Source organism: Pygocentrus nattereri, chromosome 1, assembly GCF_015220715.1.
Source record: "Pygocentrus nattereri isolate fPygNat1 chromosome 1, fPygNat1.pri, whole genome shotgun sequence".
Classification (NCBI taxonomy): Eukaryota; Metazoa; Chordata; class Actinopteri; order Characiformes; family Serrasalmidae; genus Pygocentrus; species Pygocentrus nattereri.
This window is the reverse complement of record NC_051211.1, coordinates 15,944,688-15,969,572: the sequence shown is the minus strand read 5'-3', so window position 1 is coordinate 15,969,572 and position 24,885 is coordinate 15,944,688. Positions and strand designations below refer to the sequence as shown.

Genomic DNA, 24,885 nt, shown 5'->3' with positions numbered 1-24,885 from the left:
GCAGTTGACGTGCCAGTAAAAAAAAACGCTGTTGTATCCTTTGGAACAGGAGTTTCTTAAATATGGAGATACTTGAAGAAACACTTGCTGTTTCACAGCTTCTTCTTTGAATTTACCGTTCCACCTTGGTGCGGCAGTTGTTATTATAATGCCTGAGGCGCCAGAATGTAACTGCTGTGCCATTTAAGGTGGAATGGGAAAATTCAAACAAGCAGCTGGCAAATGACTTCAGCCTGTCCTCCGGGCTAAAATCAAGCCAATATACAATGTTAAAATCCTGTCTCGCGTGTGTATATTTTATGTGGAGAAGCTGACTTCGTTTTGAGTTTACAAGCTAATGGCGATGCTAATAACGCACTGCGTTCACTTAAGATGGTAAGGTAAATGGTTTGGCTGAAAGAGGTAATGTCCAAATCAAATGTTTTAATATCTTTTGTACTCTTTTGTGGAGTGAAGCTGGCTTGTAAATTTAATAGCCACTCCCTCTCTGTCATTTATATCAATATTTCTTATCCCATGTGAATCACTCATAAATATTAGACACCCAAAGGTACAATGTCGTTACCCCACCTCCCCATGGAAAACTAATCCTGTCTGAATAGGGCTATTGAGTTTAAATCCTTACTAAAACGGGCAACATCCAAACTGTAACGTCCAAAGTAAAGAACGTCATTGAATGTCTTTTTCAGATGTCTGTGGTTAATGTAGAGAGCTGCTATGAAAAGCAAAATTAGCTTGATGCTTACATAACATTGAATTTAGGGGCAGTCATGGGCTGGAGGTTAGGGATCTGGCCCTGTGACCGGAAGGTTGCCGGTTCGATCCCCAGGGCAGACAGTCCATGACTGAGGTGTCCTTGAGCAAGACACCTAACCCCCAACTGCTCCCCTGGCGCCGTGGATAGGGCTGCCCACCGCTCGGGCAAGTGTGTGCTCACTGCCCCCTAGTGTGTGTGTTCACTAGTGTGTATGTGGTGTTTCACTCCACGGATGGGTTAAATGCGGAGGTGGAATTTCCCCGGTTGTGGGATCAAAAAATTATCACCTAACTTAATCACTGTGATCAGGCTAGCAGAAATTAGCATCTTGAGCTTTGTATGCTAATCACAGCTATACTTGGTGATTAGCATGCAAAATAAATGGCCACACAAACAACTCTTTCTCACAAAGGAGTAAATGATGTTAACGCATCAGACTGAATTACAATCTTATAAATTTTATACTCTTCACAGTTGTCATGAGTGGTGGTATAATGAATTTGGTAAAAAAAAAAAGCCCCCTTTAAGGAGTATTCCTTAGCATATTGGCAGGAGAGCTTAGGGATGTGTTGGTGTACTTCACTTCCCTCTTAACCGATATAAATGTCTGGATGTGTTTGATCTTGTTAACTATTGGCTCTCTTGCACTGTTAATGTGTCAGCATGAGATGGCTGAAGACAGCTGTTCAGATACTTGATTGGCCAGCTGATGTGAGGTGGACAGCGATCATTCAGACACAGTGAAGAATTCGGTACATCCATTGGTTTAGAGAAGGCTAAATTGACTGATATGTATATGTATTTGTTTATTTTTGCAGGAAAAGTCGCTGAGCAGTGGGATATTGCAGAGTTTGGAGGGCATGATGCTGAGTGCCCTTCCCCTGCAGATAAAAAGTCTGTTCTCCGTCAGTGATCCATTGCCAGAGGACTAGAATGTGTGCAAAGGCATTGGGAATGGAGAAAATCACCACTTGGTGTAAAGCAATGAGAGTAGTAACATTTTATATTTAATGTGAGGAACAGGTTTAATGTGTTTATTATACAAACATGTTTAATGTATTTACAGTGAACAGGGGTATTCAATACCCCTCCAAGCCAGTCAATGATATGAAAGGATCCTTGTTTGATTCAACAAACCCAGTTCAATCTCTGTTAGGTTTCGTTACCCAGCCCTGCAGGTTTGTTATTGAGATCACTGATCATCATTGCTCTGTAACAGCTCTTGCGTTGAAAGCTGAGGCTTTGCAATTGAAAAGTTGTGTTTTCTAAATAAGTTATGTAAGTAAAAAATGTAGACACCAATTCTTTCTTCCACTTTTTTGTGATTATCTTTATCCTTCTTTTTATGATTGTCAGCACTGGGACTGTGAAATTAAGGGTTTGTGTTTTATGCCTCTTTGTGAAAAATGAGATATACCCATCATGCAAGTCTTTTTACCAGAAAAATAATGATGTTAAGTTAGAAAACTAACACATTAATGCGGTCTTTGAGTTCAAAGCTCATGGTGTGCCTGTAGATTCTGTTCACTCCTTTTAATACTGAATCAGAGTGTTGAACTCCGTCCCCCACATGCACAGCACTGTTGTAGAGCTCTATAGCAATCCTGTGAGAGCTGTTGTTAACCCCCCGCCTCCCTTCGCCCAGAATGGGTTTTTACTAAGTGTCTGTGATATGAGCTGCATTGTCCAATAAATTGTTGACATCATTACTTGATGGATCCAGTCCTCCCATGTTTTGGTTAATATTGAAAGCATGTTGGGTTTTTAAAAAACTGCATCCAGTGTTTTCATTGATAAATCCAATTTGTGCAAAATGTCTTCGCATAAGTCAATATTAAACAAAAATAAGAATTAAAAATATGGTTTCTGTGTGAGGCAGTGAGCTTATGCCATGTTGTAGAAGCTCACTGCTGCTGTAGTAAAAAGTCAAAATACTCAGCAAACTATTTGATTAGATTCACATTATTGAGTTCTTGATTCAATATTAGTATGATATTTTGAACAAAATTCAAATGGAAAAAAAATGAGATTCCAGCCTTGGTCAGCAGTGCCACTGGCATCAAAGCCATATTTTAGTAACAGCCATTACAGCATACTGATCATAATTGTTGTATCTGCTGATCGGAGTCTGAGCTAATCTCTATATTTTTGTGTATAATACAGCTGCACATTGCACATGTAGGACTGCAATGTGATATTTTGTGTTTTGATAAATTTTACTCACAGTACGCTTTTCTGAGCATGTTGTGGATGCCGTAAGTCAGTATAATGCTGACTAACGAAATGAGCATAATTAGACTTATTTATTCAGATTTTTAATCGGGCCCTCCGACTTTAGGAAGTAGCTAGTTTATAGTATGCGTAATTAAATTTGATTGATCATTTGGGTGATTTGGTTAACATGTATACTGTAACATTTTTGCTATTCAGTGTAATGCCTTGTCAGCTGATAACTTCAGGAATGTACAGTATATTTGAATTGAATGTGTGATGAATGCAAAAAAGTAGTGTAGTGATGAGGCAGTCAGCATATACAGCATGTATTGTCAATAATGAATGGGGCGGACTATTTATGTATGTATTTTTTTAAATATAATATAATATGATATAGTGTGTGTGTGTGTGTGTGTGTGTGTGTGTGTGTGTGTGTGTGTGTGTGTGGGGTCTTGTGAGCTTTATCTAATGACAGGACTATTGCTTTCCTTTGTTCGTGTAAAAGGGACGGGCCCAGCTGTTTACATCTGCCTCTCTTAGTGTTTATAAGGGAACGATGGTGTATCAAGGGATGGTTAATTTTAGCACTGCCTCGAGAGATGCGCGCACACACACACTCCCTCCAGAGCCTTGCTACTGAAGTCATCTCTAAACTAGGCAATATCTTCCCTCTGCATACAGAACCAGACAAAGTAGTCTGGACACTGTGGCACTGTGTTTGCTTTTTGTATTTTTTTTTTTTTTTTTTTTTTTTTTTTTTGAGAGAGAAATTTGATTTGATGTTACGTGGTCTGTTCTGTGTTCTTCATTGGACTTTGCTTTGAGTCTTGGTGTACTTTTTGCTACCACCGTAAGATCAAATTCATTCAGTATTTAATTTGGCATAGTAGTTTATCATGTTAACAGCCTGCCACCCAGAACAGCTCAAAGAATATGCTAAAACATGGTGCTCTTGCGCAGCTGCGAGTTGTCCTGTGAAGGCTCAAATCAAATATTTATTCAAATGTCAGAGCTGTTGGGTTGGCTTTGGCGAGAGTTTTACAGATTGACGTCACAGACTTGGGCAGAAAGAACAAGATACCCAAACACCCTCCTCATGCTAATGTGAAGTATCATCGTGCACCATTAGGTACACGTGGAACAATGAAGGTTTGAGTTTCTGTCCAGACGGTGCTGGACTGCGTTAAATGTGGAGGACGCTTCAAAATAATAACTTCTGTTGTTCAAATTTATTTGCTTGATGGCATGAGAATGTTCAAGTTGCCATTATAGGTCCTAAATCTTCAAGCTTGTAGCACCACTCTAATGATGGAACATAACTTAAGATTTTGAGATGGGTTAATGGTCAGTGTCTTTCAACTTCCCAAAAGGAAGAATTTGGTTTATGTGAGATGTTGCTTGAACCTCATCCTGTGGTCTTTCCTGTAAGCAAATCTTGTCCCCTTTCACAGAACTGGTCACTGGAAGGCTAGGATGGGTAATAGTCCTAGGTGATGGGGTGATGTTATCGATTTATTGTTGATGATGGACAAGTAAACTGATGAGTGTGTATAAGATGATGGGAAAATAACCAAAGTGAATTAGACCATACTAATTTACCATTAAACAGGTGCATTTGCTTTTTTATATAGTGTGTGGGTGCACACCTGTAGTCAGTTTTTTTTTTTTTTCTGTTTGAGAGAAAACAAGAAGTATAAGAAGCTGCCAGTTGCTTCTCTCTGCTATGCTCTGTGAGGCTAGCTGATTAACTTTATGGCTCTTACTCTACTTATTTCACTCAAGCTACACTTAAAGTAAATGTAACCAAAAATAAATGCTGTTATGCTTCAGCTGGCCTTAGTGTGATTTGCTGCAGTATAACAAACTAAAGTGACCTGGATATTATCCTAGAGCAGCTAAGTGAGCTCTAGCCCTGGAGAGAACATTCCAATATGATCAAGATTGGAATATATTGGATATATATATATTTTTTTTTTTATTGGCAAATATTGTGCTAATTATTTTATATATTGCCCAGGTAGTGAGTTGTGGACAGTTTGTTGAGTTTTTCCCAGTTCATGCTTTTACGCTGTTCTACACCAGTGTTGTGAACAAGTGGAAGAGCATAAAACAGATTTCAGGGAGGATTTACTAACTAACATTCCTTTAACAGGACATCATTTGTTTTTGAAAAATGTTTGGCAGAAGGTGAATGGGAATGCTAATCTGGTAATGTTAGCAGTATGGATGTGCTAACTGCTGGTGTTCATGCTGTACTAGGGTTTTTTGTTTTTTTTTTTAAAAACAAAAAAACAATATTCCTTAGTCCTGCTTTAGTCGGTGCACAAAACACCATAGTTCCTGCGGGTTACACTGTTCTTAACAGAGCATGAGTTGTTAAAATAAGAGCTGATCTTACAAACACTTTGAGGTAAAAAGGTTTTCAAGGAATTTATTTATTTCAAGGTTTTATTTGCATAGCGCGTGTTGAAATCTAGAGGTCAGTTTGAATGTCAAGTCAATGTCAAGTGTTGTTAATTGTTAATTTATACATAGGATAATGTGCATAATTAATTTGCTTGCAGTCATGCCAGTATTCCTGTCAAGATGTTCAGTGTGGAACCAGAGTTAATACATTAGTGCTTAACAAAGTGGACGCATTACTGCCACAGATTACAGCACCTTGGTGGTTAAATTATATATTGAAGGTATCCAGACATGTTGCTGAATCTCTCACTTCCTCTCTCCCTCTAGGTGTACGTTCCGATTCCCCAGCACTAGTATAAAAATCACATTCACTGCTCTGGCCAGCATAAAGAAAGAGAAGAGGGAACCGGAGTCTCCAGTGAAGGCAGTGCAGCCCCAAATTTCTCCACTGTCCATAAACATCCCTGACAACATTGCTCACCTAATGAGCCCTTTGCCCTCCCCCACAGGAACCATCAGGTAAATACTCTCATGTAGATATATGAGAATAATAGAGCTATAACCGTACATTGTGCCACAGCATATAGCGATGCAAAAACATCAGAATCAAGCTTTATTGGCCAGATATGTTACACATACAAGGAATTTGGTTTTGGTTACAGGGGCTCACAGTGCACATCAGACAGACCTTCACATGTAGAGAATAAGATAAAATAAATATATAATAAAATAAAACATGCAGTCCTACCATCACTCACTCAGACACACACACACACACACAGTCATACCTGTAAACCATACAATGTGAATGGGTCTAAAGTTAAAATGCTGAGTGCAACAGCAGTTAAAGGGTGTTAAGCAGTTAAAAACTGACAACTTCACCCATTTTTATGAAAGCACACAAAGCTTCAGTATTAGTCTGATGGGGAAGCAACTAGCCTGACACTCTAAGGGCATACATGCGCACAGGTGTACACGGTACAATTCTAGCACACAGAGACTTAATCTATGACTGCAATGTGCTTTTCAGTGTATTCTAATCACAGTTCCGCACTTCATGTGACCCGATTAAAGATGGCCCTGCATTCCCATGCATAGATTGTGTAAATGCCTTGATTCATCACAAATTGTGCATTATGAAAATCTGAATGTATCAAGAAGTTCATTGTGGTAATGTTTAACCTTAAGGTTACATACACTCAGTGGCCACTTTATTAGGTTTATTCAATTGCTTGTTAACGTAGCTAATCAGCCAATCACATGGCCTCAACTCAATGCATTTAGGCATGTAGAGGTGGACAAGACAACTTGCTGAAGTGCAGGCCGAGCATCAGAATGGGGAAGAAAGGTGATTTAAGTGACTTTGAACATGCCATGGTTGTTGGTGCCAGACGGGCTGGGCTGAGTATTTCAGAAACCGCTGATCTACTGGGATTTTCACACACAACCATCTCTAGGGTTTACAGAGAACGGTCAGAAAAAGAGAAAATATCCAGTGGGCGGCAGTTGTGTGGATGAAAATGCCTTGTTGATGTGAGCGGTCAGAGGAGAATGGGCAGACTGGTTTGAGATGATAGAAAGGCAACAGTAACTCAAATCATCAACCAAAATCTCTGAGGAATGTTTCCAACACCTTGTAGAAAGTGTGCCACTAAGAATTAAGGCAGTTCTGAAGGCAAAGGGGGTCCAATTTTTTACTAGCATGGTGTACCTATAATGTACCTGTAATAAAGTGGCTGGTGAGTGTATATACATACACAGCCATATACATGCTTTCCAACACTCCTACAGTAAGATATTAAACTATTACATATTCATAGTTTACGTTTTGTAGTTAGTGGGTTTTTTTTTTTTTTTTTTAATGAATCCATGTCAGTCCCAGCATGAACTAGCCAATTTTATCACTTCTCCATCTACAGTGCTACCATGCAAGTAGTAATTGGAACCCAAGACTGTCAAATCCAAAGTTGTCTAGTTGGGTTTAAAATGCTGCATGTGGAGGATTCACTGTGACAAGCATGAAAGAGCTCTTAGGGTTCTCAGAGCTGCTCCTGTTACTTGGGCACAGGAAAACCTGAGGTTCCTGCCTTCCTATGAGGCATTTTTTGAGGCTGTATCATCAGCACAGCTGCAGGCCATGAAGAGACGGCGCATGTGTGGAAGAGGAGCGGTAGAAAGAGAGTGACCCCCCCCCAACCTTCCAGTCAGACACTTGTCTGGCAGCTGTCTCAGCTGGCAGGGTTTCTGCCTGTGGCCTATTCTCCTCCCCCTTACTCCAAACTGCAGTGCTTGCTCAGTGTCTTCCTCCCCTTTTTGACTGAATCACTTTTGTCTCCCAACCTGGTAGCAACATGGAATTAAATGTTTAAATTGGGCAGAAAATTTGTCTAATCGTATATCAGGGTGGACTGTGAAGCAACCTCTGGTGGTGATCAGGCTTGTACTGAAGAAGAACCATTGCTCTGTACTGACAGTGTTGGCACGTTGTCCTGAAAAATCAGTGAAAACAACCTAGAACAATTTTTTTTTTGGTCATTTTACCTCCTAGACGCATAAAATACCTCCCTGCCTTACATACAAAACCAGCTTTTACACAGAAATTAGAGATAAAGCTCTAAACAAAAAATGTATGCCTTTTTTTTGTGTTTCACCATTAAGTTGATAAAGGTCTATGACCAAATCTTTTTTTTTTTTTTTCTTTTTTTTTTTAACTGATCTGTAAGCACCTGTCCGGCCTATAATTCTCACATTGTTGTTACCACTTCAGAAATAAAAGTAACTTTTTTGGGTCTTGCTTTCCTTTTGAGCCTCCATCCTTGTTAATGACGAACAGGTGGACCTGGTCTCGATTATTCAAAGACACAAATCTTCTGGATAATGCAGACTTCAGTTATTTTAGCTATGGAGTGCTTTACAGCAGAATCAAAGACGATATGGTTCTGCTGTGGATTAACTATTTTGAGGTAAGGAAAAATTATGTAAGTTAGATTTTTCGGATATTTCGATAATATTTCTTAAAACTGCACTCTACAACACTCACCTATATTCATATCTTAAATTCATGATCCATGAAGTCATTCTGACAGATTGCACAAAAATACAGGAGCCATAGGGGACAATATGGCTTCTGTTGTTTTGTAAAAAATAAGGGCGGTAATTTTTCACTAGATCCTTTAAAGTTAACAACAACATATTAAAAATATACCTTGGTTTGACATGCTTGTTCATTTGTCTACCTCAAGGTATCGGCTAGTTTGAGGGGGAAGAGCCCAGCAGTTCTTTTTGGATTGGAATTAGGTTTCGGCTTTTGTACTTTACCCTGCTTGTATGGCTGCCTGGCAGGGCCAAAAGTTGCTGCGGTATTAGATCAGATGTTGCTCCTTTTAGCCAGCCGGTTTCTTTTGAGCAGCTCGTTCCGCTGCTTTAGCAGACTAATTACAGCCTTCTCACATCAGATTCAATTTCTATTCCCCGAGGCCTGGCCAATTACAATTAATGTCCGACACTGAGAGAGGAGGCGCACTTGCTATATTGAACCAGGCATTAGATTTCTTCTCAAAAAACTCATGTTTGTGTGTTTATTCAGCCCTCATGTATTCGTTTCCTCTCTGACTTAGTTTGAGTGTGCTTAGCAGGCTGTATTACGTCCTTTCAGCCTTGATCAGCAGCTGCTGGGTTTTTCATGAGGTTTGGGGAAATAATAGCCAGGCTCATCATTTAGTTCAGCTGCACTTTCTACACTACACAGTCTGAATCTGCTGTTTTCTATGTGATTTTCTGTGGTATAAAAGCATTTAGGCCATTCTGATTGATTCCAAAAACGCAGTAGGTTGTTATTCTTGTAGCATGCTTTGATGCTCTAATAAGCTGCAGACTATAAATTGCCTGATAAATATATTTTGTAGCATTTTTTTTTATTTATAATTGCAGTGCAGATTCTTCTAGAGAAACTTCTCGGGGAGCAAGATTAGGATTGAAACATCAAGCCAGAGAATCGGCTCATCCTAGACAAATCAGCAGCAGCACTCTGATTTATTCAGTTAAAAAAAAACTTGCTTGGAATAGTATGAGTTGATGCTGTGGACTGAGTTTTTAGTCCTTACAGAAAATTTGAATGAAGATTGGTTCAACTTGTCTGTCTGTCTGTCTCTCTCTTTCCCTAGTGCGGCCAACTCATGTCCGTCCAGTCCCCGCGGAGCTGGTTCGTCAGGCTACAGGGTCGGCCGGATCGTGCCATCAGATTTGCAGCTAATCAATGATAACTCGCAGTCAGAGAATGATAAGGAAGCATCAGAGGGAGACAGCCCAAAGGTAAGAATTTTTAAAACCCTGTAATACACAGTTTAGTGACATTGTTATGCTATTGAAATGTAATCATGCAGTTATGTATTTTAATTACATAGTGCATTACACAATGAATTACATGCGAGTGATTTACATTCTGTATCATTTACCTTTTTGTTTTGAGATCAGAGACAATTGTGGCAAAAATGTATATATTTTTTTTCTTTTTGTGACACAAGACTGCATACAACAGTGACTTCATTAATATCAAACTGTATAATAAACTTCTACTTGCAAACACAAATGTGGCATGAAATGAGTTTAGAATTTAGAGTTTTAGGGCTAGAATGATGAGTAATCTTTAAAAACTTGGTAGATCAGGACGAAATGATCAATTATCCAAAAATTAACCAAATAACCAGTTAATATATGTAATATTGAAACCATGTTTTAATATGCTGCAGCATTTAAGCTCCTGTGATGTAGTGGAACATGGCATAGTGTGTGGCACACTTTTCAGTGTTTAATCCAAAAACTTAACTCTGTGACAAGTCTTCATGATGATTGCATGTTAAACTGTAATTAAGCATGAAAAATACTACCTGATCATGCTTTAACTGTTTAACTAGTGTAACATTGCACAGGGCAACATTTACGTAAAATCCAGGGGGGCAAAAAATAAAGGGATATCTGAACTGGAATTCAAGTGCTGGCAATGGACTACAGGGGCAGGGACATTGGAAGGTGTTTTAAGTTGGGGGTGCCGAAATTTTAAGCAGTATATATGTGACATCGTCATCAGCACTATTAATGAGGCAGGTGATGAGAATATATGCATATAACTGACACATCAGACCTCTGATGCACATCCTCTTTCTGCTCTCCCATTCTGGAAAAACGTGAAGCAAAGTAACTAAGTGGCAACCAGTCAGATTGTTGATATGTGGTGCATTTGATGTTGGATCTTGCACTGAGCAGGTGAAATGGTTTTATTTTTTATTTTATTTTTTGAGTTTAAAAGCAGTATTAGGCTGCTTGAAGTTGTAAAGCTGGCCTCCGTCACTCTGTAGTCTATGCTTTGTCTCTTTGAACCTCAACCTGCGAGTGTTTTAACAGCACACCCCCAAAGCGGCCAGCTGTTGTCAAGGGAAGCGATTCAGCTCTCTGTAATGAAAATACAGCGTTAACTCAAACAGCACAAGGAAAAATATATAAATAAAATTTAAAAGATGCAATCTCCACTCTTAAACAAGCACACAGGGGGGTCATTGCTACACTCAAACTATTCAGATCTGTTTATTGGTGTTGGTGTTAACAGTTACAGTCCTGAAATCAGAGTGCTGCAGCACGCTCAGCACCCCCACTTTCTGAATCCCTGAATAGGAGTCTAAACTAGTGATATTTAAACCAACTAATGAACATTGAATGTTAACTGCTTCAGTTAATTTACAATATTGTGACTTTTTATTTTTTATTTATGTATTTTTTTTCCCTCCCCCATGATGCCCTGGCTGCCCTATCATAGCCACACTAAACATTTATGCCCTCTTCTTGATTTTGGTGCTTTTCAAGGTTACTATGAACTGGCAGCCTTTGTACCATATACTTTATACTTTTTTTCATGTCATCTCGGTCAAATCAAAACACCAGCTGCCCTTGATGTTATTGAACATTTCGTGACGAATTGACCAAACAAATGGGCCAACATTACTTGAAATAGAATCTTATTACTTCAACTTGCATTAATGTGTGTTTCTTTCTCTTCCTCTTTCTCTACTCTATATACCCACCTACCTACCTCCCTCCCTTCCTACCTTTCTTTCTTTAGGATGACTCTAAACCCCCATACTCCTATGCTCAGTTGATTGTCCAGGCGATCACACTGGCCCCAGACAAACAGCTCACGCTGAACGGCATCTATACACACATCACCAAGAACTACCCATATTACAGGAGTGCCGACAAGGGCTGGCAGGTGAGCTGTAGTCCAAGATAATCCATACTATCGAGAAATGCTACCCATATTAGCAGAAGGCTGAGTCCACAGCACTGCAGAGTAGCCATGCTGGCAGAGTATGATGGGACAATTCATCCAGATACTTTTAATTAGATTTCAGATCAGTAGCTTGCTTTATTTATTTATTTATTTATTTATTTATTTATTTATTTGTTTGAATTGGATCAGTCTGGTCCCAGTCCTGCAGCAAAAGTCTCACTCACACAGTCCTTTTTAGCATGGCTGGCCAGTGAGTGCAACAGTTCAGTTCAGTCCAATTCTCAGACTGTATTTAGTAATAGTAAAGTAACTGTTTTTGCAAACTTGGCAAACCTTTGGACTTCTTGACTAGTCTTTTTAGTACAAACATTATACATTTTTATCTTGGTTCATAGTTTACAGTACCATCAGTACAGCCAGTGAGCTGAATTCAACTCATAATTGGAGTAATCTGTTTTTAACATCTGGACCTCATTTAAATGTTGTCAATAAGCTGAAGAGATCTGAATTAACAAACATGGAACATATTTCCCATTTCGGTTGTTTATATTGTGTATTCCTTTGTTGCCCTAAGTGCCCTTAGACTTAGTAAGTGAGCATCTGTAGCACGAGCACTTCAGCGGCTTTTTACATTTTTAAAGCTACCTGTAAAATGTACTCTGTGTGTCTGAGTAATGAACTCTGTGTAGCACAGAGCTTGATTCATCATATGTCCAGACTGCCACTTCGTGCTCTTTGAGTGCTTTGAGTAGATCAAAGTGTGCTAGCATAGCAAACACTAAAAATAAATTCTGCAGCTCTAGAGCATTTCAGCTCTTTGCCTGATTCAAATGTCCTTGTTTGTGATAATAATGAAGGGTGTGTGTGTGTGTGTGTGTGTGTGTGTGTGTGTGTGTGTGTGTGTGTGTGTGTGTGTGTGTGTGTGTGTGTGTGTGTGTGTGTGTGTGGTGCAGAACTCCATTCGGCACAACCTGTCTCTGAACCGCTACTTCATCAAAGTGCCACGCTCACAGGAGGAGCCTGGGAAGGGTTCGTTCTGGAGGATAGACCCGTCCTCTGAGGGTAAACTCATCGAGCAGGCTTTTAGAAAACGAAGACCTCGCGGCGTGCCTTGCTTCAGGACCCCTTTAGGACCCCTCTCCTCCAGGTAGGATGCCCTGAGTCAAATTGTGAGTCATCTCTTGAGAAATGACTAGAGCATTTTGGAGAATTATAAGAGTGGTGCAGTGATTCAGGTCTTTTGTCTCACTTTAAGAGTAGAAGCTGCGTCTCCACCTTGTGGACAGATGGAGACAATACAGCTGTAGATCTGAGAATAATGATACTGGTGTTGATCTATCTATATGATGTTTTCACTGGCACTGTAGACGGCCTCACTCTTTTTTATATATATATATATATATATATATATATATATATATATATATATATATATATATATATAATTTTTATTTTATTTTTTTTTTTTTTAATTGGAAACGTTTCTCTTTAGGGTTAAATTTAAGCAAATAAGACGTGATCAATCATGATTAAAAAAAAGATTTATTGGTTTGAGTATTTGACAGAGATTTGACTCCAATAATGGATAATGCAGACTTCAGTTATTTTAGCTATGGAGTGCTTTACAGCAGAATCAAAGACGATATGGTTCTGCTGTGGATTAACTATTTTGAGGTAAGGAAAAATTATGTAAGTTAGATTTTTCGGATATTTCGATAATATTTCTTAAAACTGCACTCTACAACACTCACCTATATTCATATCTTAAATCCATGATCCATGAAGTCATTCTGACAGATTGCACAAAAATACAGGAGCCATAGGGGACAATATGGCTTCTGTTGTTTTGTAAAAAATAAGGGCGGTAATTTTTCACTAGATCCTTTAAAGTTAACAACAACATATTAAAAATATACCTTGGTTTGACATGCTTGTTCATTTGTCTACCTCAAGGTATTTATTTACCTCAAGGTAATTCCTCAAGGTAATTATTTATACTCCAATAATTAGACTCCAATCTCATTACAACAGCTTACATTAACAATAACAGTGGAACAGTTATAAATTGTAGTCCATTAGGATTTTTGACTACAGTTATTTGTTGATTACATCAATGATTCATCAAAACAACCACAAGAAGACACATGCAATATATGAGGTTTATCAGGACACTCAGAACACATGGTTTTTTTCCCCCTCCTTGCAGAGAGCTTTTCTTCATATTACAGCTTTCTGTGTTATCAAGGTTATCACAAAGGCAAATATAGTGATAAGAATTCGTAAATGATGTCTTGTGATGCTCTAGATGAAATTAATACAATTTAATTGTATTATTATTATTATTTGTAAAGTAAGTTTTTAAGTGTTTTGTGTGTCTTTTCTTTTTTTCTTTTTTTTTTTTCTTTTTATTTTAAACATGTTACTCTTTCACTTTGTGTACAGGAGTGCTCCAGCATCTCCCAATCACTCGGGGGTTCTCTCTGCCCACTCCAGTGGTGTTCAGACTCCTGACAGCCTATCACGTGAGGGCTCGCCTGTTCCCATGGAGTCAGAGCCTGCCCCTACCCCGTCCCCTTCTACTGTCGCTGCTGCTGTGCAACCAAAGCTAGCTGTCATACAGGAGGCTCGCTTAGCACAGGCCACACCAGGTACATGCTACTTCAGTGTTTTTCAGCTCAGTCTTTGGGGGGCCAGATGGTTCCTCATTTTTGCTCTGATCTAGTACATAGGGATCAGGGATAGAGCAAAATGTGGAACTGCCAGGTAGACCTCTCTACACTACACTGGCCTCACCTAGCAAAGAACATGCCTGTTATGCTGCCTAGTATCTACTTGTTATAATATTAATATTGGGTGAAGATGCATGTTTTTTGTGGAACAGAATTGTATTTATAAAAACCAAATGCAATGTTATTTCTGTTATCAGTTAACTTACCAACTACTACTCAATTACTCAGCTAATCAAACTAATCTACCATCGTTGGCCAACAGCATAACTGTTATGTCTGTGTGACAAACATATTTGTGTTCATTGAAACGAAGCTGCTACTCTTCATGTAGTGTACTGCAGTCCATGGATCTACTGAACATTGTAGAGTATCATGAAAACAAATCTACTTTTTTCCTTCTTCTTTTAATACCTTGAATGACCTGGCCTTCCTTAGTCTTTTTATTTAGTTTGATATGATATGTAAAAAATGTGGAAACTGAACTAAAAACAGCCCCTTTTGAATTTATTTTTGTGATGTCATGAGAAACAATATATGAAGGTATATTTAATGTCATTTAGACGTAGACCTTTTAAATAAAAATCCATGTCAACCCTTTTTTTCATTAGTCACCTTAACAGCCATAAACAACATCATTCGGGGGGAAGAAAAAAGAAAAGAAAAGCTGGTAAGTAGACAGGGGTTTTGAGATTCAGATCTCTCTCTCTCTCTCTCTCTCTCTCTCTCTCTCTCTCTCTAGGTTCTCTCAGCAGTCAGCCTGTATTAATAGCTGTCCAGCGGCCGCTGTCTCAGGGCTTGAAGCCGGTGACATATGCTGTGGCCACGGCTCCCTCCTCTTCCTCCACACAGCAAGTGATGCAGACTGTGCATGTGGTACACCAAATCCCTGCTGCTGTAGCCGTTAGCACCACTAAAGTTCACACACAGCCTGTTGCTGCTGTCCCAGCCTCCTCAGAACCCCAGGAGAATGGAGCACACGAAGAGGTCAAAGGTGAGTGGGTAAAGAGCAGAATGAACAGCCTCCCTTAACTATACTGTGCTCAAATGTATATGCCAGACATCCCCAGCTCAGTCCTGTGGGTCTAAAGTCCAGTGCAGTTTGGTGATTTTCCTACTTAGATGCACATGATTCAGCATAGCATTGGGGAAAACTGCTGAACACTGGCCCTCTCGGACTGGAACCGGACACCCTTGAATGAGGCTGCAAAATATGGACATAATGATAGAATCGCGATTATTTTACCACATACTGCAGTTGCTAAATGCCTTGTGCAATTGCAACATGAACTGTGGTTGGTTAGAATGCTTAAAGCCAACAGCGGGGGGGGGGAAATGTGATTGCTTAGTGGCTTATTTGAATTTTTCAGCCTTTTGCAATATCAATAAGGCAGAAATTGTGATTTGATTATGAACTAATGGTATATTGTGCCCTGGGCCATGCACGTGTAAATAATTAGTTTTGATAAGATCTTCGTGAATACTCTTAAGTAGATGAAATAAATTTCTCTCTCTCTCTCTCTCTCTCTCTCTCTCTCTCTCTCTCTTTCTCTTTCTCTCTTTCTCTCTTTCTCTGTGTGTGTCTCTCTCTCTCTCTCTCTCTCTCTCTCTCTCTCTCTCTCTCTCTCTCTCTCTCTCTCTCTCTCTCTCTCTCTCTCTCTCTCTTTCTCTGTGTGTGTCTCTCTCTCTCTCTCTCTCTCTCTCTCTCTCTCTCTCTCTCTCTCTCTCTCTCTCTCTCTCTCTCTCTCTCTCTCTTTCTCTGTCTCTCTCTCTCTCTCTCTCTCTCTCTCTCTCTCTCTCTCTCTCTCTCTCTCTCTCTCTCTCTCTGTCTAGTGAAAGTAGAAGCAGTCCCTACTATCACCCATGCCACCATAGGCTCAGCCAATCGAATTATCCAGAGCAGCACAGCTGCCACACCCCTTCAGACGGTTACCATAGTGCAGCAAGCCCCATTGGGCCAGCACCAGCTGCCAGTTAAAACTATCACACAGAATGGCACCCATGTGGTGCCCATCGCTACTGCAATACAAGGCCAGGCAAACGCAGGTAGGTCTCCATACACGTTTTAACCAAGATCAGTGCTTCTCAATGCTAGTGCTGGAATATCACTGATTTGCATTGCTTAATATTTACTTATTTCAATTCAACTCAAGAAAGGCAGTGTAGTAAGAGCTCAAAGTAAGTAGTAGTAGTAATTTGTTTAACTGAGACACCATAGTTTATACTTTCACTTCATACTTTCATATCCAGCTTTTCTAGAACATGTCAACTGGTTATTAAACTTGCCCTGTAAATTAGCTCTGTCCTTTGTAAAGAAGACTGTTGGTATAACAGGCTTCACCTTCAGTTGGAGCAAATGATTGGGTATTAATGTGTCCGAATCATTTGGGTCATCTGACATTGTAGTTAATGGACAGGTTAAGAATGGCTTCAACTTTTGTCATCTAAATATTGTTGTATGACTAAACTAAACTCTTTTGACCATGTGCAAGTGCTCTGTTATTTGTTCTCATATTAAAAAACTAGAGGAAAGTGAAGAGCCATCTTATGTTTTTTGTCAGTTTACTCTAAAGAAAAAGCATAGAAAGACTATTGAAGCCTTCAAAGGGCTCCTACCCACCATTCCAAATATCTAGCTCATTTGAAAAATCATGTTTGCTATCAGTTTTCTAACTCTTCATGAATTCTGGAAGCTGAAAAGTACAATGTGAAATGCTATCTGAATTGGGCTAGTAACATTGCCTGAGGTGAGACTTAGTATTCGTCTCTTTATCTCAGATTTTAGATTCCATTCTCCATATAAAATTCTAACCATCTACTATGATTTGTGCTCTGGCTCTGGGGCTCATCTGTTACAGTCTAGTTGTATTTTTTGTAGTAGATTAATATTCAAATATTTTAGTATTTTCTGAATGATGTCATGCAATTCAAATGTCAAATTTTACTAAAATGCCATCTCCAATATTTATTCACATACACACATACTTCAGATGGATGAGGTTTGAAGGGAACAAGCAAGTTATTTAAGGCTGTATGTGTTCAAAATTTTTCGTTCTTTGTGTTAATCAGTCATTGTGTTCACTCTCTGTAATGCTTGTGTTTGGGAATGTTTACTGTGAAGCGAGGTGGGCTATTATGGAGATTGTTCCAGTAAACACGGACACAGAGCAGCTGGTTGTGTTTAACCATGGCCTTACAAGAGAGTCTCTTTTTAAAGGGTCCCTATGATAGAAAACCAAAACTTTTCCTCACCGTTTTAAAGTAAGTTTGATCTAGTGTGCAAGCCTTGTTACATTTCAAAAGATCATTTATTCCTTTAGTCCATACAGTCTATAAATGCAAGTAGCAAAACCAACCTGCTTTAAATTACTGTTTTTGGGATGTTACAAAAACAAGTGCCTTTACATATTAATGACTCTACGGCAGATAGCACAGTACCAAAAACAGTAATTCTAAGGAAAATAAGAAGTTGGAAAAACACCATGAAAAACAAATTATGACCGTGCTTAGCGTGTAATCGCATAAATGTTATAAGCGAACCTCAAAGGAAAAAAAATGAAGAAGAAGAAGAAAAAGTAGGATGTAGGGTCTTTAAATACTGCTTTTCCCTCTTCTTGCCTTATTTTCCTCATTCTTATAGGTCTTACTGTTTTTCTGTCTGTCTTTGCTTCTTTTATTCATGCGTGTGGGAAAAGGATGTTCTGTGGTTTTTATTTGATGTTGACTCATCATTTTCTCTTTCTCTTTCTGTCACTCTTTGCAGTCTCCAACCCGCTTCACTTGTTGGCAGCTCATGCCTCTGCATCTGCCTCTCTCCCTACCAAAAGGCAGAATGGAGAGAGCGCTAGTGAGCCTGAGAATAAACGAGCAAAAATGGATAAGGATGAGCAGCAGCAGAGCGTAACCTCTGACCCTAATGGAACAGCAGACACGGACGCTCCCTCTGCCAACCACAACTAGACATTAGCATAAAACACACCCCCCACCCATCTTTCACAAACGTCTTCGTTCTGCCACACATTTTCACTATTTTACCCTTCTTGCACACTTCTGTTTGCTTACATCGTCACTACTGCCCTTCTGCCTTCTATCATTGTCTCTCTACTCCTTGTTCTCTCTCTCTCTCGGTCTGTGTCTCTCTCCCCATCCTGCTTACTGTGCCAAAACAAAAAGAAAACACTGCTGACCATTCAGTATGTCCATATGAAGCAAAAAAAACAATATATTCCAGTGTCAATGCAAACAATGGCAGAGAAATGAGGACATTAAGCAAATCCACACCAAATGGACCGCAGAAGTGGATGCAGTGACATAGGGGCACTTCTGTGTGGTGAGGCAGCCTTCAACAGAGGAGGTTTGTTCCATAATCAATGGAAGAGAGAGCAGCCAGCCACTGCCATCTGGGCCTGAACGCCTGAGGTATGCGGCGTTTAAAAAAAAAAAAGAAGAAAAAAAAAGAAAGAAATCATCAAACTGTTAAAAAAAAAAAAACAACGCTCCTAATTTTGCTTTGTTTCCAACCTGGCCAAGAGTTTTCAGCAGGAAATTCATCTGGGAGTTCTGCTCTTTGGTAGAATGGAAATGACTTTTTTATTATTATTACTATTATTATTATTATTATTATTATTATCATCATTATTGTTATTATTTTAAACCAAACACATGCTCTGATGTTTGTGTGTGTGGGTCTCTAACCTGGAAAGGACTCGGAGCATACACTCACATGCACACACTTGCACACGGTCTACACCCGTTATTTGGACTCTTAATTATTCAGCTGCTCTTCTCTAGCCACACTTGTACAGGTACAGCTCTGCACAGACTCACTCCCACGCAACTTAGAAAATCCAGAATCTGTGACTCAAGGGTATTTCACAAAGTAGGAATTCTCAGTTAGCCGGATAACACGATCAAGAAAATCAAGCCAGCCTAATAGGAGACGAGCTAAGAGACATTCTTGATAAGCACTGCTAGTTGGGGCATAAAGGAATATTTCATCATGTTTCAACCTAATCTGTCCACTGCACCTGTAGCAGAGATGTCTCTGGGATGTGAGTCCAAGTCAAGTCTTGATTCCTTAGAGAATTATTCATTATTTGTTTCATGTCAAGTTCATCATGGCTTTAAATAAGAATCCTTTCTTTATAGAAAACCCTCCAGTCTGAACTGAAGTGTTACACGCAGTAGATAGGGTGCTTAAAATAAGGTGTCAGGACAAGTTAAAATGGTTGGTTAGTCTGTAGTTTGTAAGTATTAGTGTTGCAGCTAATCCAGATAGTTTTAGTACGTTTTAAAGGGATATGGTCTGTAACTTACTAAACTTTAGCTAGATGACCTGACCGCTTCAGCTAAATTAGCTATTGCTAGTTGTGCCTCTTCCTTTTATGCACTGTATATGTTCTGTTCAGCGCTTTATTCGGTTCTTCAGACTGAAACTTTAATGGAAAGCTCATTTGAAGCTGTAATGAGCCTGGCATCACTGCGAGCTGTGAGGAGTTGCATTACAGTAATGGCTGCTGTTTACCTTCCCTGAACTCTGCGTCCAGGCCAACACCGCTGAAGGAAGCTTTTCCCAGAGTTTAACTTTACTGTTGGCTTGGTGTAAAACGTTTTTGGGTTTTTCTGATTTCCAAATGAGGGAGTTGGACCGGAACGCAGTTTAAGTGCTTGGGCTTTGTGGATGGTTCGCTTATCAACAAAAATAAAAAAGGAAGCTTTTTGCATTGTGCCAGTGACTCCAGCTGCCAAGGTAATATCATAAATTCACTACTGTACCCATAATACAGTGCCCTCATACCCTAAAACTGAAGTACAAAATCATACATGCAACTTATTGTAAAGGAAAAGTTTCATTTATATACCAAGTTAAGCTTGGTGGCCCTAATCTGTTTTGAGCCCATCCCACCCCCTACTTGTTTTGGGCGTTTTCTAAGGATGTAATTTTTTTAGCTATAATAGACTCTTGCAATAGAAGCTATTGGCAGAATATATGCAGATGTGGTTTGTGGTACTGTGTGCTACAGATACTGCAGATAGAGATTTAGGTTGAAAAATGCTGGTGTTTTCCTTGTTATCCAGCTTTACTGAGTCCTGCTTTGTGAAATATCCTGAGTGAACTTTATCTGGTTTTGCTGAGTTTTACACATTCCAAACTTTGGCAGCTGGCTTTTAAGAACAACACTCAAGACGAGGACATCATAGGAGGACAGAGCACTAACAATGCAGCCTGGATTTTCAACCGGGGTGCGTCTTCGTCTGTGTCTGTTTTGGGGTGTGGATCACGGGTCAGTCGTCAACTTAAAGGGATCAACACACTCATCCAGTTCCTGTACTTTTTGGCAGCTAGCCCTTTGTACCACCCCCCCCCCCCCCCCCCCCACCCCACCCACCATTGCAGCTGTTCTCATAGAAATATGCAGTATTTTGTTATCCATCTGTGGAGCATCCTTTTTTTCCCCTTTGTGTACTTTCCTGTGAACTTTTCATTTATAGAGATGGGGGGAGAATTAATTTCAAACATGCCAGCCGCAGAGGTTAGGACATTTTCCAGTTACTCCTCATGAGCATGTCCTTCTCTGTGTGTTTGTATGTGGACTTTTTTTCTTTTATTTTTCTGTGAAACAAGTGTAATTTTTTTTAATGGAGAAATGTGTATCAGATGCGTTATTTTATTTTGTCCTGTTTTTTTTTTCTCTGTCGATTCCAAGCGGAGGCTTGCTTTCTTACACCTAATTATTTTCATACCTGCACCAGTAACCCATATGATTAATGCTATGACATTGCCGCGTGTAGCTGAACCAAGCGCTTCATCGAGCTTGCATGTTAATGGACTATAGGAACACATCAGAGATGGTAACTACATAAAAAAAGGCTGTTTTGAGTCAGACCAGACCTGCACTTGATTATTTTTGTTTGTTTATCCTCCTGGTCCCCCCCCCCCCACCCCCCTTTTCTCTCTGGCTGTGTTTGATGTCATGCTGTAGGCAGAAGCCCCTCCACCTTCCTTCTGTTCTTGCTTGATTTTTGTTTGAATCTGTTCGGGTGACCAGTCTAGTCTGTTTCCAGATTGTATATGTTACAAACTAAAGAAAGAATGAAAAAGAGAAGAAAAAAACACAAGATCGATGTCTGTTCTGCTTCAGTGAGTAAATGCTTTTTTTTTTTTTTTTTTTTTTTTTTTTTAATTTTTTTATATAAATTAATTTAAAAACCTTAAACTCTTGTATCTCTGTCTTTTCTTTGCTAACATTTTGTAGCAATGTTGAGTCCACTGTTCACATTTTGCCTGCCTGAGTCCTGTTTGGCTCAGTTTATCAGTAGTTATATTATACAGTACTGTACAAAAACCAGAGACCACCCTTCATTTCTTTCTTTTCCAGTCAAAAGGGCCATTAAAAAGTTATTCATTTGTCAGTGTCAAGAAAAGAAATTACACAAACGTCAACAATTAAGTACCTGTATATGTGTACTGGTGATGTGGTGACAGTTTTGCTGGTCAATCATGTCTTGCATGGTTGGCTATTTTATATCTAATATAAATTAAAAATGTCTTTTTTTTTTTTTTTTTTTTTTTTTTAATTCTGACAGTTCTATACTTGTTTATAAATTGGACGTGTTCTCTCAAAGTATAGAAAGGGATGGAGAATTTTATTCATTTATTTTTTAAACAAGCTTGTTTTAAAACCCCTCTGCTATAAAGCAGACACATGTATAATTGATTTTAAATAAAGCTGCTCTATGCATTTTTGTAGGTGGACAGTCGAAGGCCATAAGAAGATGGAATATATCCAGCTGAGAAAGTTTTGTCATGGGGGCAGTTACAACAACCTGAGTGAGATATCTAACTGAATATGTTCATGTAATGATTGCTGTGGTTACAAGCCAAAACATTAAGATCAGGCATTTGCAGTGGGGGTCTGCCAAGGTGGCTGTGGAGCCTCCAGTAGTTCTGTTGTTGGCCACCGGGTGGCGTATAGTGTGTGTCCATCATCCTTTAAGGACTTTGAGGTGGTGGTGAAATGGATCTTGATATGTTCTTAATCTGTTCACCTCACATCTTAGCAGAACTGAAGACACGGGTACATTGTGTGAGGGGTACAGATGGTCATTTTTGGGGACTCTAGGTGCCTATTCCTTCAGAAAAAGATGTTTTGGGTGAGGGTTATGCAGGGTTGGGATAGCTACTGAAAAATGAGTAGTTTGCTACTTTGTAGCTGCTTTCCCCAAATTTGTAGCTAGCTAGCATTTAGCTACTTTTCCAGAAAGAGTAGTGGCTACTTTTTGGCTACTTTTTGAAAAGTAGTGCACTACTTTTTAGCTACTGTCAAAGCGCGATTGTCAGAATGTTTGTTTGTGAATCTCCACCTGACACACCAAACAAGCCCAACTAATAGTGTGAACAAGACACTGTGTTTAATCCTGTGCCAGAAAGAAACACACGTTTGAAAAGCTGTAAATAAACAAAAAGATCATCAAAAACTGTAACCAGCAATCAAACTTACACACGCAAAGGCGTGATATCCAACAAAAATTACGACTAAAGGCAAAGTCAGTCATCCCAGGTACTTCCTAACAAAAATAACTGAATACAAGTTTTGTCTACTGTTGAAATAAAACTCCAGTTTAAACATTTCAGCAAGATACACTGATCAGGTATAATGTTATGACCACCTCCCTGTTTCTACACTCACTGTCCATTTTATCAGCTCCACTTACTATATAGGTGCACTTTATAGTTCTACAGCTACAGACTGTAGTCCATCTGTTTCTCTGTATACTGTGTTAGCCCCCTTTTACCCTGTTCATCAGTGGTCAGGACCCCCATGGACCCTCACAGAGCAGGTACTATTTGGCTGGTAGATCATTCTCTGCTCTGTAGTAATAGTGATGTGGTGGTTTTGTGTTAGTGTGTGTTGTGCTGGTCTGAGTGGATCAGACACAGCAGTGCTGCTGTAGTTTTTAAACACCTCAGTGTCACTGCTGGACTAAGAACAGTCCACCAATCAAAAATGTCCAGCCAACAGCGTCCTGTGGCCAGGGTCCTGTGACCACTGATGAAGGACTAGAGGATGATTAGCTCATAATGTACAGCAAGAATTGAGCTGTCATCTCTGGCTTTACATCTACAGGATGAATTGACAACGCAGATAGAGTGGACACAGTGTGAGGGATTGTGGCACAGCAAGTGGCGCTAACATGACTCACAGCACAGTGAGAGAAGTTATGTCAGAGAACTTGTAGATAGGAGAATTCCCACTCTGTAATGTCTTCCGGATTTCTCAAATGCTAGAGGGCGCTCCCAAGTGAGTCCAAAATGAATGGGTTGATCGAACATTTGAGTAAAATCATAGTTTCTAAATGCTTTTTAATGTAAAAGACTACAATTATTTCCTGAACACAGAACATCGTAAAACATTTTAACACCAGCCACTGTTATATTTTTAAGAGCTTTCAAACTCGAGCTATAGGGGTTTAAAACGGCACCTCATGTACGTCCATGACGTCAGTGACCGTAAACAGCCAATGAGCTGCTCCGCTCACCGATCCATCACGCTCTCGCAGTAATGCCCGCTTCTACTTTCAAAAATTAATTCAAATTATTAAAAATTAAAAATGTTATGGGCTAGTGATTAGAAATTATTTTTACTTCTCGTTTTTAGCTGTTGAGCTCCATTCACTCCCATTCAGATAGATAGATAGATAGATAGATACTTTATTGATCCCGAAGGAAATTTAGGCATCCAGCAACAACAACACAATACAGTAGGAAACATATTCAACATCTATCAAACACAGAACAATAGAAAATATATAAGGGTGTAAAAACTTTCTGTACAAGGTAAAGAACTATCTGTAGATGGAGCAGTGCAGTAGATTTTTCTAACAGCCAATAAATAAATTCACAGAGTAAAGTGCAAGGTGCAAACGACATTGGTTATAAAAGTTATAAAAGTGACTGATGTGCCATAGAATTATTAATATGTACATGTAAAAAATATAGTTCTGTAAAGTGAATGTGTGAATATATGAATACCTCCCGTCCCCGATGGGAGGAATTGAAGAGTCTGATGGCTCTCGGAATGAATGATCTTCTGAGTCTGTCTGTTGTGCAGCTCTGTGACAGCAGTCTGCCACTGAACACACTCCTCTGCTTCATGATGATGGTGTAAAGTGGGTGACTATCATTGCTCATGATAGAAAGCAGTTTGTCCAAAGTCCTCCTATCTGCTATTGTTACTGCTAGAGTCCAGCTCCACTCCCACCACTGCCCTGGCCCTCCTGACCAGCTTGTCCAGCCTTGATGCATCTCTTCTCTTCATGTTGCCTCCCCAGCAAACCACAGCGTAGAAGAGAATGCTGGCCATGATTGAGTGGTAGAACATCTGCAGAAGCTTCTTACAGATGTTAAAGGACCGCAGTCTCCTCAGAAAATAGAGCCGACTCTGTCCTTTCCTGTACAGGGTGTCCGTGTTTGTTGACCTGTCCAGTTTGTTGTCCAGATG

The 24,885-nt window shown here is 39.5% G+C and overlaps 1 protein-coding gene across 2 annotated transcripts in view; it reads left to right on the top strand.

Moving 5' to 3' along the window:
• The window catches only part of LOC108433495 (forkhead box K2), a 31,796-nt gene extending 11,694 nt beyond the window's left edge, over window positions 1–20,102 (top strand). The window contains exons 2-9 of one of the 2 annotated variants that reach the window (XM_017708104.2): window positions 5,705–5,896; window positions 9,541–9,688; window positions 11,490–11,636; window positions 12,611–12,804; window positions 14,100–14,305; window positions 15,126–15,377; window positions 16,217–16,429; window positions 18,147–20,102. In XM_017708104.2, coding sequence (XP_017563593.1) covers window positions 5,705–5,896; window positions 9,541–9,688; window positions 11,490–11,636; window positions 12,611–12,804; window positions 14,100–14,305; window positions 15,126–15,377; window positions 16,217–16,429; window positions 18,147–18,343 — 1,549 coding nt within the window. In that variant the 3' untranslated portion in view covers window positions 18,344–20,102. The remainder of the gene's footprint in view (window positions 1–5,704; window positions 5,897–9,540; window positions 9,689–11,489; window positions 11,637–12,610; window positions 12,805–14,099; window positions 14,306–15,125; window positions 15,378–16,216; window positions 16,430–18,146) is intronic. The other variant, XM_037540950.1, reaches the window with a different exon arrangement.
• Window positions 20,103–24,885: the final 4,783 nt, after the last annotated feature.